The 12,832-nt window shown below is 36.7% G+C and overlaps 1 protein-coding gene and 1 long non-coding RNA gene across 2 annotated transcripts; both read left to right on the plus strand.

The window, feature by feature from the left end:
- The first annotated feature begins 1,041 nt into the window (after window positions 1–1,041).
- LOC133818041 (uncharacterized) lies at window positions 1,042–2,095 on the plus strand. The gene is made up of 2 exons (XM_062250725.1): window positions 1,042–1,355; window positions 1,493–2,095. Exons 1-2 carry the CDS (start codon window positions 1,094–1,096, stop codon window positions 1,756–1,758), a joined length of 528 nt encoding a protein of 175 aa, XP_062106709.1. The 5' UTR covers window positions 1,042–1,093; the 3' UTR covers window positions 1,759–2,095.
- Window positions 2,096–3,172: 1,077 nt separating this feature from the next.
- On the plus strand, window positions 3,173–7,351 carry LOC133797698 (uncharacterized). The gene is made up of 3 exons (XR_009875683.1): window positions 3,173–3,379; window positions 6,161–6,512; window positions 6,624–7,351. It is a non-coding gene; the product is annotated as an uncharacterized LOC133797698 (long non-coding RNA).
- The last annotated feature ends 5,481 nt before the right edge of the window (window positions 7,352–12,832 follow it).

The raw sequence follows: 12,832 nt of genomic DNA on the forward strand, positions 1-12,832 counted from the left end.
TCTAAAATAGTTCAAATAGACCCCTAAACTCGATTTTTATCAAAGTTTTTTTAACTAAAATCACAAATAATTCATCAAACTAACAACTCAGAACAAAAATACAGTCATTCTGCCTAAAAACTGTGTTGTTATACTCAATTTTTTGTTAATCAAAATTATATTTAGGAGTCTATTTGAACCATTTTACAAAATACAGGATCCAAAAAATAATTTGTCAAAACACAGGATCCAAACAAATACTGAGGCAATAACAAGGTCTAAAATGAAATAAACCCTAGATATAAACATAGTTTGCAATTGGGTAAAATAGCCCTTTACACAAAAGTAGAAGTGCTTGTTGGCAGTGTGTTCATATGTTAATGGAGATTTTCTTTTTCTCAGGATATGTTAATGGTGAAATTAATTATCCTAAATATCTAAAATATGAAGACTAAAAACCAAAATGTGTCATGTGTCATGTGTCATGTGTCACGTGTTAATTAATGCAATGGTTTAAAAGGTTTGGCTCGGAATGTCAAGTCGGTTAGTCTTTTTTAGCTAAAATTTAATATAAGCCACATAGTTAATTTATTTATGTTCCCAGGTAGCTTCCCTCTTTTCACAAATTCTATAAATTTTATTTTAATTAACACCAGAATTTCTCATGTATTGTAAGGTAATGGGGCTAGAGTAAACAGTCAAATAAATTATAGAGCAAAAAAGGAGTAAAGGTTGACTCATCTTGGATAAAAATATATATAAGTTTGACTTTAGAAGAATAAATATATATATATATATATTAAATTCAAGAGGCAGTTGTAATAGTATGCACATGTATAGATCTATATAGATCTACAACATGTTTTAATTTCGGCGTATTACCAACCCAAATTGGAAAAAGGAGCAAGCCAAGTATTTTAGGCCCTCAAGCACTAATACCTCTCCAGCAACGTGCCACTTACTAATTCTCATTTTTTCTTCCCTAGCTGTCCTATATATATATATATATATATGAGCCCATTTACTCATTCCCCTCATCACCAACAAAACCATATCTTATTCTCTCCTATCCCTCTTGTGGTCAAATTATTTCATATCTCACATATATAAAACAATGGTGGCAAAGTCTCTTATTTTTGGGGTGCTATTATCATCGATGTTGGCTGGGTGCATGGCCAACAGGAATTGGGGTTTTGGGTTTAACTACACGGATTGGCTTCAAAGGCATCGTAGCTGGTACGGTCAACACCACCCAAACCAAACTCAACAAGTTCCCAGCAAGATTATCGTGGGTGGCTCGGAGCACTGGCGCTTCAACTTTAGCTACATCGATTGGGCTTTCAAGCATGGGCCATTTCACCTAAATGACATCCTTGGTAAATCTCAAACATATCTCATTACATCACTTCTTGTAATACTTGTACTTTTTATGGAAGAATTTTTCATACATGTTTATGGCATATGTACTATACAAATATGAACATGATACTCATTTAAATTCTCATGCACGCAGTTTTCAAGTACAATCCCCTGAAAGGCAAGGACTCGCATCCGCACAGTGTGTACCAGCTTCCGGACTTGAGGAGCTTCGTGAAGTGTGATCTGAGCAAAGGGAAGAAGCTGGCGAATGCGACGCGAGGCGCTGGAGAAGGGTTCGAGGTGGTGCTGGACAAGTGGCAGCCCTACTACTTTACATGTGGCGAGAGCAATGGTTTCCATTGTGACATTGGACGTATGAAGTTCTTTGTCATACCAATGCTTCGTCCCTGGCGTATGTAATCATATAGACCATTATTAATACTGCGCGCGTACGTGTGTACCTACAAATTATTTGCTCAGTCCCCTAGCTCTTTTCTTTTGTTAAATTTACTACATGTCGTTGTTCAATTGGTTTTTGTAAACTAGTTCACTTATATCATGTCAATATATTTTGGTATATATTGATATCTACTTGGACTATTATTTAGTCTAATAATTATCCCTAATGTAGTTCATTTGTGTTGTCAAAATATTTTTGTCACGACCCGAGCCATAGGCTGTGGCAGATTTGTAATATCTATAACTTGGGTGGTCAAAGGTCAAATTTTGACCATTGTTGGAAAATAGACTTTATAAATGATCATTTAGTTTATATTAAATACTACTATAATTATAAGTCAAAATAATAGAATAACTCTTATAATTATATATTGTTGACACTGTTTTTCGTTAACTTGAGAACATAAGAGCATTGATTCAAGAATAAAGATATGATAAATAAATACACCATATTTTATAGTGGTTCGGCCCCAAAAAGATGACCTACGTCCACTTAGTCACTTTTATTAATCGATTGTTCTATAGTCCTTCTTCGGTTTACATTACATAAGGACTATTTATACAAGAATTGAGATTTGGCATTATAGATTGCCTCCTCTTATTTTTATCCCATTTCCTCTTATTTATAGTGAGGAGTTTAGGGTTACAATTAGATCATGGGCCTAAGTTATTGGGCTTGGGCCGCAAATAATACATTACAACAAAAATACAATTATATTTTGATAAATGACAACTCTGTACTTCTTTGCTAACTCTGTTAGTGTGAATTTCATGTGCTAAACAACAAGGTCCTCCTATTAGCATGTAATGGTTTGCCTTGTGCGAGCAGATGTTGAAGGATGTGGCTACACGACCAACTCCCTTTTGTTGGCGCTTGGTAGTCTGCTTTGTAATCTGTAAGAACAAGAACTACTTTGTGCTTCGTAAGAATAGGAAGTACTTTATGCTTTGTGAGAACATGAAGTACTTTGTGCTTTGTGAGAATCGGAAGTACTTTGTTCTTCGTGAGAGTAGGAAGTACTTTGTACTTCATCAGAACAGGATGGCAAGGTGCTCTGTTCATCATCCCCTTATAATTTCTATTTTTTAAAATGTTATAAATGCCCAAAAAAATGAGTATAACATTTGCCCCCTAAGTCAGTTTTCATACTTTGGACAATTCTCACTTAGTTATGTGAACAATTTCCCCATTCTTTTTTTTTATACACTTATATGACATTTAAATAACATATCCTTTTCACGATCACTTCTCTAATGGTTCCAAAAAAAAATTATTTGACAGCAACTTGTTGGGCATGTATTTTGTTGCACTCCTCAAATGAATTATTGGTCAATTAGGTTATAGGACCCTTAGGCCCATTGCTTTGAAAACCCTAAGCCCATTAGTTCGGGTCTTGCCATTCTCTTAGAAAATTTCTCGGAAAGCAAGAGCAAACAGCAGCTATTACTGAGAAGAAATCGATGTCGACGGAGGAGGTAACGCCCCAAACGCCAACAGATTGAGAGGAGCTCGGTATTGTTGGAGCAAAGCTTATCGCTAGAGACTTCTCTGTCGTCAGAACTGTCTCATTCGAACCATTCAGTAAGTTCGTCTCCATTTTTCCCACATTTTTCTTTCTTAGTGACCGAATAGTGAGTTTTAGGTTTTCCTAGTTTCTCAAAACCAAGTAAAATCTGAAAAGCTTCTCCTTGATCTTTTGTTTCTAGAAACCATCCCTTTGTTCGCCCCATAATTATTCTTATACGAACAAATTCTCATGGACCTTTGTCCTATTAGTATTTATACGAACAGAGTAAAAACCATATGAACCGCCAAGAGTAAAGGCCCAATATTTTTGTTGTATGCATAGGTAATCAATATGATTTGCTAGAATATGCACTCTATATACTTTTTTCAAAGCCCCAAATTATTTCATAGCACAAAGAACTTAGTCTTTTAGCGTTGAATATGGAACACGGGTGAATATAAATGTATATAAGTGAACAAAGTCATTTTATTTTGAATTTCTAATTCCTATTAGCACTGCTTGAGAGTCTTTGGAACACTATCCTTCCTTTGTCATTCGTTGAATTTTGATAGATGAACAAACAGATTTCTGTAATGACTAGAAGCTTATGCTAACATGATATGAGTTGTTCCTCCATGTTGTTCGCTTATGTAGCTTCTTCTCTGTTCGCCACTTGTATATTCATGTGTGAACAAAAGTTCTTAAATTTTAATACTTATATTGCTTTGTTTAACTTTAGCGAATAGACAATTTGTGAACCCACGCGAACAGTTGTATTTTGTTTGCTTCTTGCCTTGTTCATTTTGAGTTCCTTTTTGGTTCTGATGTATGCGAACAATTATTGTTCTATTCATTTCTTCCAAAGGCACGTAAGAGTGGTTTTCCTCTATATACAAAAAACGAACAGATCCGTGAGTAGAAGAACACGGTCTCTAAGTTGAATTTCTCGGTTTCTATTTTGATATATGAAAATAGGCTTCTAAGCGAACAATTACTCTCTGTTCTCATTAGATAAGTGTAGGTTATAAGATATATACTAAAAACATTTAAATGACTCACAAACAACTTGTCTTTAAAGACAATGTAGTTGTAGCGAACAAGTACAAGTGACTTTTGTGAATGAAAACGAAGAGATGTCATTTGTATACATAACAAACAAAAAGGAATCCCAATGGGTTTGTATGCCATCTCCAACCTTGACATTGTTTGACATCTCCAACCTCATCCTTGTTAATTTCCTATACGTAGAAAAAATTGGTTTTCTGAGGCTTGTATTTACCGTGGGAAACGAACAGACCAATTTAATTACACATATTGCACCTTCATTTGCTTCATTTAATATGGTTTTAACATGACTAGTTGATAGCCCATCATTGAAACTTTTCTATGATGACTACACAACTTCCTTCTTTTTGGTTTTGTTCGCCCTAGCCGTACACTTTATGGGGGTACACTTTATGGGGGAACAGGCCTCATATGTGTATGTGCGAGTAGAATCTTACACTTTCCTTTCCTTTTTAGGTACTTGGTTTGCTTGGTCTTCGAGGAGTCCGGTGTCTTTTACAATCCCGTTAGGCCTCGTTCTCTGAAGTGAATAGGGCTCTTTTCGTCCCTATTTTCTTCTTATCTGGGACCAAGTCCACGCCTCCCAAGAAATCTAGAACCTTAAGGAAGAGGAAAAAGGCCGACTATGCCAAAAAAGAACTTGGATAAATCTTTAGCTGAGATGATTTTGTAATATCGAGATCCATCTTTTCTACAAGTGACCGTCCCATTTAATAGATAAGTATGGACTTATTGGCAAACTCGGACTTAGAGTCCCTTTTAATGATGAGCAAGCAGGCTCCCCACCAGACGGGTGTACCGCTTGGAGTCTCATGCATTACCAAGTTGGTGCCTTCCTTCCACTTCATCTGTACTTTGTGGAAATTTGTGACTATTTGGAATAGCTCCATTCCAACTGACGCCGAATAGTTACATATTATTGGTACTGCTGCATATTCTGTATAGAGTGTTGGATTGGCCTCCTCCTGATGCTTTGGAGGTTCACTATTTGTTCAATATCAAGTCCAACCGTGTATCAGGTTATGAAGGATTTTACCACTTGTGTAGCTATTCTGGTGGAGAAGTCCTCAGGAGTGGTCTCTCCAATCCTGATAACTACTTTAGTCAATACTTTTTTTACCAACGTCATTAAGTCCGAGCATAGGTCATTCCGTGATATTGGCAAGTGTCTGGTCGTTTTCCTTTGATAAGGTTGTCTGTTTGCATCCTTCACTATATGCTCACTCTGTACTTTGTTGTTTCAGGTCGTTATAGGCGACCGACTCCAACTTCTGAGATGCGAGAGCGTCTTTCTTAGTTATGTCGAAGTATAGGAATGCGTCTTTCCTTATCAATGATGACATTTTATGATTGGTCAGTCTACTCGAACCACACCAGTCATTGGATCATATATTGTCATCTTTGGAGTGTGACTACATTCCCTTTTTTTAGGTTCGAGAGTCTATACGTGAGAGGAAATCAGAGGAGGTTATTGTTGTTTGTGATAAGCTTGACTCAGTTCATTTCGATGTATCATCTACTTGTTCTTCCCTAAGAAGTATTTGTTCTAGGTTTCCCAATTGTTCAGAGTTTGCTTATCGCAAGTGCCTCTCCCTTCTGAACCTTTTAGTGATGTGAGAGGTCTTGGTCTATCCCTTAGAAATGAGGAACTATCCCTCCCTTATTCGTTAAATGAATACTGTCCAGATGAAACTTTTATTGATAGTCCTTCTGGTATACTATTTTTTCTTAATCACATTGTGACTGTTATATATTTTTTGCATCTTATCTGACCACTTTTCTTTCGACAGGAGGCATGAACGCTCAAGCTTTGTTCGGTGGCCCTGAGGTTTTAGGAGAAAGGGCTAACAGGAGGAGGAAGCAGTTAGCGAACAAGGATAAGAGGACCCTTGTAGAGTTTTTTTCTATTCGTTCAGGCTAGAGTCGGCCTCTAGCTGGGGTTACACCGCCAGCCCCTGCAACAACTGCTAGTGTGGTTCCCACGACCAGGTCCTTATCTCATATACAACTTTCTTGTGTTCAAATAGTGGTACCTAGATTTGAAGAGGTCATCCAAAGTGATCAAGTACGGGCAGAATGGTCTTTCTCCAGAGTTTGCATCACTAGCGGATCGTTCGCCATTCTAATGCCAACACTGTTTAGGTATGGTTATTATTTACTTGTTAGCTTTCCACGTAATTTTCTATATTGATCACTTTTTATCCCTTACAAACAATGATCACCTTGACCAACCTTTCTGAATTTATCGAGCAGTTGAAGAAGGATAAGGAAGATACATGTCGTGCCCTCATGTCTGAGATAGACACTATTCGTGGTGAGAGGAAAAGTTGTAGGATTGAGCTCGAGCAACTCAAAAGCTCTTCTTGTACCAAGATCAATCAACTAAAGGCTAAGATTGACTGTCTTCAAAAGTCTCATGTTGTTGAGGTTGAGCAACTTAAAGCTAATACGGAAGGTGATCGCCTTCAAACCCTTGAAGAAGGAGTTGTCTTAAATAATATGTTCTTTTAGGTCTGGAAACATAATCGCAACATTGATTTAAAATTTCTGAATGGCGGAGAGAAGTCCTTACTAGAGGCTTGCGAACATAGACTTGTTGATGAATAAAACTCTTCTATTCGGACCTCCTTAGTGCTGTCAGGGGATGGTGATGTTTCAAGGCTTGAAGTTCTCCCCACAAGCACTTCTGTTGACCCTTTAGCTACCTCGGGCGACCATACCCTTGAACTAGAGTCTTGATGGCCTAGTCTCTGGTGCATCTCATGTTTGAGTATTTTGTACATGCATACTCATGACTATTTATTTTCTGTTGTAGTCTGTACTTGCATGCCAATAAACAAACCATTTTACCTTTTGTTCTTAGTGCAAACAGAATAGTTTTCCTTTTGTGCATGATGCGAACAAAGGCTATTTACATGTACCAGCGAATAGACTAGTCTGCCTTTTGTGAATGGTATGAACATCTTGTGTGTGTTTTATAACTTCTTTTTCTCTTTTCATGGCTTGTGTTTGTCTCACCTTTAGGCTCATGCGAGTAGACACAATTTTTCCTTTGTAAGTAAAACAAACAAGACACGACCAAGAACATTTTTGCCTTTTTGGGTAGAACAAATAGGGCACGAGCAATCACATTTTTGCCTTTTTGGGTAGAAAGACCGGAACACATATTTTTTTTGGAAAATTTGTAAAAAAGTATAGCTTATCTTGTGTGTTCTTATACCTCATATGCCCCCAAGTGATTAAGGAGTCTCAGTCCATATCACTTGTTAGCATAATTCATTTTTCGTCACCATAGGCTAACATAATCATTCTGCTCGTTTCATGGACATAAACATAGTCGAACAAGCTATGCTATTCGAACAAATCACTGAAATTTATTCCTCAAACTGGTAGGCGACCAGAATTGGAGGTTATCCTTTAATGGTGATCAATCGTGGTATAAAAGATGTCATGTTTCCTAACAATGATTAGGTTTTGAGGTTATCTTATAAACTAATAGAATTTGAAGTTATCCTTGATCAAAGTTCAAGGTTATCTTCTTTTTTGAGAATAATTATGAGTTAGTGTATCACTCGGTTCGAGTCTGGTTCAGCCAGGTTTAAGTGCTTACTTAATAGCTACCTGTTAGTATTCAGGCCTTATTCCTGGTTATGACCAGGATTTTATAACTTTGATTATTTTCATGTTAGTTCATTAAGTTTTATTTGGAATCATCTTTGACAATTCGAGTTATTATTCTAGCTCGGTTTTTATTTCCAAATTTCACTTTTATACTAACTTGAATTTTTCAAAGCTTGATTGCTTTATTTAAACTTTCAGGTACTTCTACTTGTTTCGTTTATTGTCACACTCACTGTGCATACTTATTTTAACATATAAGTATGATGAGCTTATAACTACTTGAAACTCATACTCCTTTATTCATACAAGCATGATAGGTTAAAATATTACACGACATTTTATTGCATAAAAAATTTGTAATATTTTTTCTTTCATGCTCGGTTATCTCTATACTTTAACTTTTTCCAAAAGTTTGAGACAAATTTTTTATTTAAAAGATGTATAGATTTTTTTTGAGCTCGTGGTATGGTTATTTCCAACACATGTATGCCCCCCAAGTAACCAAGTTATAAGTTGGATTATTTTCTCCTTGGGTTAGGGCTGGTTTTATAGTGCGAAATTCAAAGTTATCCTCTTTCATGATTACAATCAAGATTCTAGGTTATCTTCTTTTTTCATAATGATCAGAATTCAAAGTTTTCCTCTTTCATGATAATAATCAGGATTCGAGGTTATCTTCTTTCCTGATCGTGACACTTTATAAAGCAATCTTTAACAGTGATCCCTATGAGAAGGGATCTTTGTTCATACCCTTAGCAGGTTTGGTAACACTGGGTAGGCAACCAGAATAACCTCTTAAGGCTTGTCTCCAGGGTTCGGCTCGCGAGTTGATCTCCGAGGAGCATCTCAATTTATTCTCCTAACATCTTGGGGCTGACTCTTCTCTTGTCTCCTTAATAGGAAATTAGCTCGGTAAACCCTAAGCTGCAGAAAAGTGTCGGATCGAAGATGGAATGATATAGAGATAACGTTAACAGAGTTTTTAAAGCATGCTTTGCCATTTTTTATCCTTGTTCGTATCTTGGAAGTAATCTCGGGCGAACAAGTTCCTTATTTCCCTTACTCCATTAGTCTGTTAGTACCAAAGGTAAACGAACAGAACTGGACTATCAGTCTATTCCTTGTTAAGGCACACGAGCGAACAAATTCTATTTGTGGCTGTTGAACAGAATATGTCTCCCTACCATAAGCAAGTAGGATTATTCTTTATTCCTATTAATTTTCTATGTATATCATAAACGAACAGAAATGGAATATAGATAGTTAGGCGAACAGGCTTGTCTTTGGGTTAGTGTGGTCATGATTCCGAGGTGAGCCCTGTAATTCTTTCTCCCTATTTTCTTTATGTATATGTGTAAATAGGTGAAAACGTGCTCCAACCTACTTGTGTGCAAACAATTAGTGTTATGTTCGTGTAGTCTCGCTAAACTAGTTATTTTGTGCTTAGTGATAGTAACTTTTCCTCGTCCTCGAGTATGGTCTCAAGGTTGCGAGGTTGAAACTATTTTGCAATAAAATCTGACTGTATCGATTTATCAAAATTGTTGGCTAATCTAGAATTCCAACTTTATCTTTATATCGATTTATTTTTTTGGTTAATAGAAACTCGTTACATAGTCAAGCTCATGTTAACAGGCTTGTCCTGTTAGTTCCATGTGTTAGCACCATGTACAAGTTATTTCAAAGACAACTTGTTCAAGTCAGCTCGGAAGTTATCTTGATAATGCATATTGATAAGCTCAAAAACTCATTAGCAAAGATCATATGATTTTCCTCGGAATGCCTTCAATATATCCTATTCACCCTATGTGTGGATGCATGGGAGAACAGGTTTCATTCAAGGATCAAACGAACAAGCAAGACTTCGAGATGTCTCCAACTCTTTTTTGACCTCAAAATGGTTCGAGCATAATCTTTTGAGTTGTGTGCATAAGCCTTTGGTCCAACCATCCAAAGGTGACCTCGAAATGGTTTGAGCATAATCTTTAAAGATGTGCTCCCTTATTCCTGTGCACCCCTTGTAAGAATGCATAGGCAAACAAGTTTCATTAAAGGGTTATGAAGGATGCGAACAAGCTTCATTGAAGGGTTAAGTCAAGTTGTTCCTTGTGTGTGCGAACAATGTTTTGTGGTGACCTTGAAATGGTCCCGAGCCTTATACTTCAAGCTCAATTTCCTTATTCTTGTTCGCTTCTTATTCCTACTCGGGTAGCATGAGCTTTTAATGAGCGGATAGGACCTCGAAATCCAAGTAATCTCGAATAGGTGTTCATGTCCTCTCGAAAACCAAGAAATTTCTAGTCTTATCACTGTCTTGAAAACAAAGATGGTTGATAACAAAAATTTATGTTGTAGTTTTAGCTCGAGTGCTTACTATCTCGAAAATGAACTTCGTCCCCAACTTTGTTGCAAACAGTGGTTTAGTTCGGAGACAAACTCCATTTATGGCTCGAATGAATTTTGTGGAGTGATGACTGGCTCGGGTGTGAGTACCGGATACTGTTAGAGAATATGTATTATTGCTCAATGGAATTATGGAAAAACCAAATACAACTCTATGCAAAAATACAATGGACAAGATAATATTGATTAAATAAGTATTACAACTCAATTGCTCAAAATACAAGTAAATAAAAAGATGTAGAAGAAGAAGATTACAAACTCAATACTATAACAATACAAGTAAATAAGAAGAACAAAAGAATGAAAACACAAACTCTCACACAACCAAAGTGTAGAGTAGTGGGGATCACCAACTTGAACAAGGTTCAAGACCTTTGTCCAAAAGCTTATTTCCCCCTATTCTCTAAGCACTAAAGGATCTCTCTAGGAAATAGCTCTTTGGAATTATCAAGCCTCAAGGTGTATTTTTTTAGCCAAGTGCTTTGTGGATGAAAAATGGTGTGTCATACAAGTGAGCATTAGGCTCCTATTTATAGAGTTTGAGATACCCATTTGAATTTCAAATTCCACCAACCCCCATGGTTGTTACCAATGATTAATTGGATGTTTTATGGAATTAAAATAGAGATTTGGGAGTTACTTGGCTGTTGGAAACGTTCAAAATTGGATAAAAACCGAAATTCAAAGAAGCTGTCAGCCACCAGGGCTGCGGCGCTTGTTCCAGGCGCTGCGGCGCTCAGTCAAGTTCAGCAACAAATTTTTTCAGTTTTTTCCAAAACGTTCCAATTTATTCCCACTTGATTTTGTAACTTCCATACACAATATGGGAGTTAAAATCACATCTCTATCAGCCATTTCTCATATGGCTTTATGAAATCTAATCTCAAATGTGTAACATATAATATACACATTATTGGGTAATATTTGGGAGTTACAAATTTGTAACTGATTTTGTAACTCCAAAATATGTCACATTTGGACACACACATGTGTCCAATTTTGTGACTCTCAATAATATGTTACAAGGTGTGACAAATCACATTTGTGTGACAAATCACATTTTGTCACATTATTTAATCTAATATTATATTATATAAAATAATATAACAGATACCACTCGGATAACTTGTGCAGAGGGGTGATCACCTTGAATGACTTATATGAGTTGGCTTGAAGGGTGCATATAGGTCAGCTTTGAAGATAAATTTCGTCTATGGCTCAAATGTCTTCAGCCTCGGAATTTACACTAATGATTTCGAGTTATTATTTCCATAAGATCCCTTTCTTTTTGAAGCTCCGTTCACTCGTAATGTTTTCAAGGCATATAAACGAAGGATAGACCCTCTTTGCCATGAGAGCGCGAATTTGATCTCAGGTGTTATGAAGCTTTTGAGTTAATGTCCTTGATAGCTCGTATACGTCATCTTGGATTTGCCTATGATATAAGGTAAACATGATTCTTGTACATAGGCATGAGAACATGATTCTCTTAGGCGTGAGAACAAGATTCTCTGAGGCGTGAGAGAAAGATTCTCATAAGCTTGAGAACAGGGCTATAATGTCCCGAATTTACTGTTAACGGTTAGTGCCTGGACTATAGTGCCTCGAGGGCATAATAGGATATACATGTTGAATTAATTGAATAAATGTGTGACAATGTGGCATAGATGATGTTTATGAAAATATGGATTTAATGCATGTTTCTGGGTATTAAATATGCATGTGGGCCCATTCTTGATAGTAAGGGCATATTTGTAATAATGGCCCATTGCGGGCATAAATGTGATTATATGCGTTAAATGGTTGAGAACACATTATTATGTGGATGTATTTGCAGTATACGACTCAAGGCGATCCTAGTGAACGGATTAGAGGAATAGTCACAGTAGGGTTTAATACCCAGCTCGAGGTGAGACTAGAGGTATTTTGGGAAGTTTAACATATATTTGGAGATTTATAAAGTAACGGGTAAGTATTTGGTGATTAGTTGGGTATGTCGGGATTGATTGGGAATTTGTAGGGTGACTCGAGGAATTAGTGGGAAACGGGGCAAATGACTGTTTTACCCTTAAGGGAAATCAGAGGGCTAAGTTGATTTTAAGGGAATTTTGGTCCTTTTTAATTAAAGGATATAGTGGAGTTAACCTTCAGGAATCAACCAGAATAAGTTAGAAGTCTCACCTCCCTCCCTCTCTCCTACATGTTCTCTCTCTCTCTCTCTCTCTCCCTTTTGAAGAGCTTGGAGGCTTAGGGAAATCCTTGAGGTAGAGCTTGGAATTGAGTTGGGAATTTGAGAAATTAAGCTGGGAGCAATCAAAAGATTAGCTCAAGGATCAAATCATTTCTGAGGTAAGTTCCATAATCTGGTATTACTGTAATTCTATGATTACTATGGACTATTGGCTGGGTTTAATATTAGCTTTAATTGCTTAATTAAG

The sequence above is a fragment of the Humulus lupulus genome, chromosome 1, assembly GCF_963169125.1.
Source record: "Humulus lupulus chromosome 1, drHumLupu1.1, whole genome shotgun sequence".
Classification (NCBI taxonomy): Eukaryota; Viridiplantae; Streptophyta; class Magnoliopsida; order Rosales; family Cannabaceae; genus Humulus; species Humulus lupulus.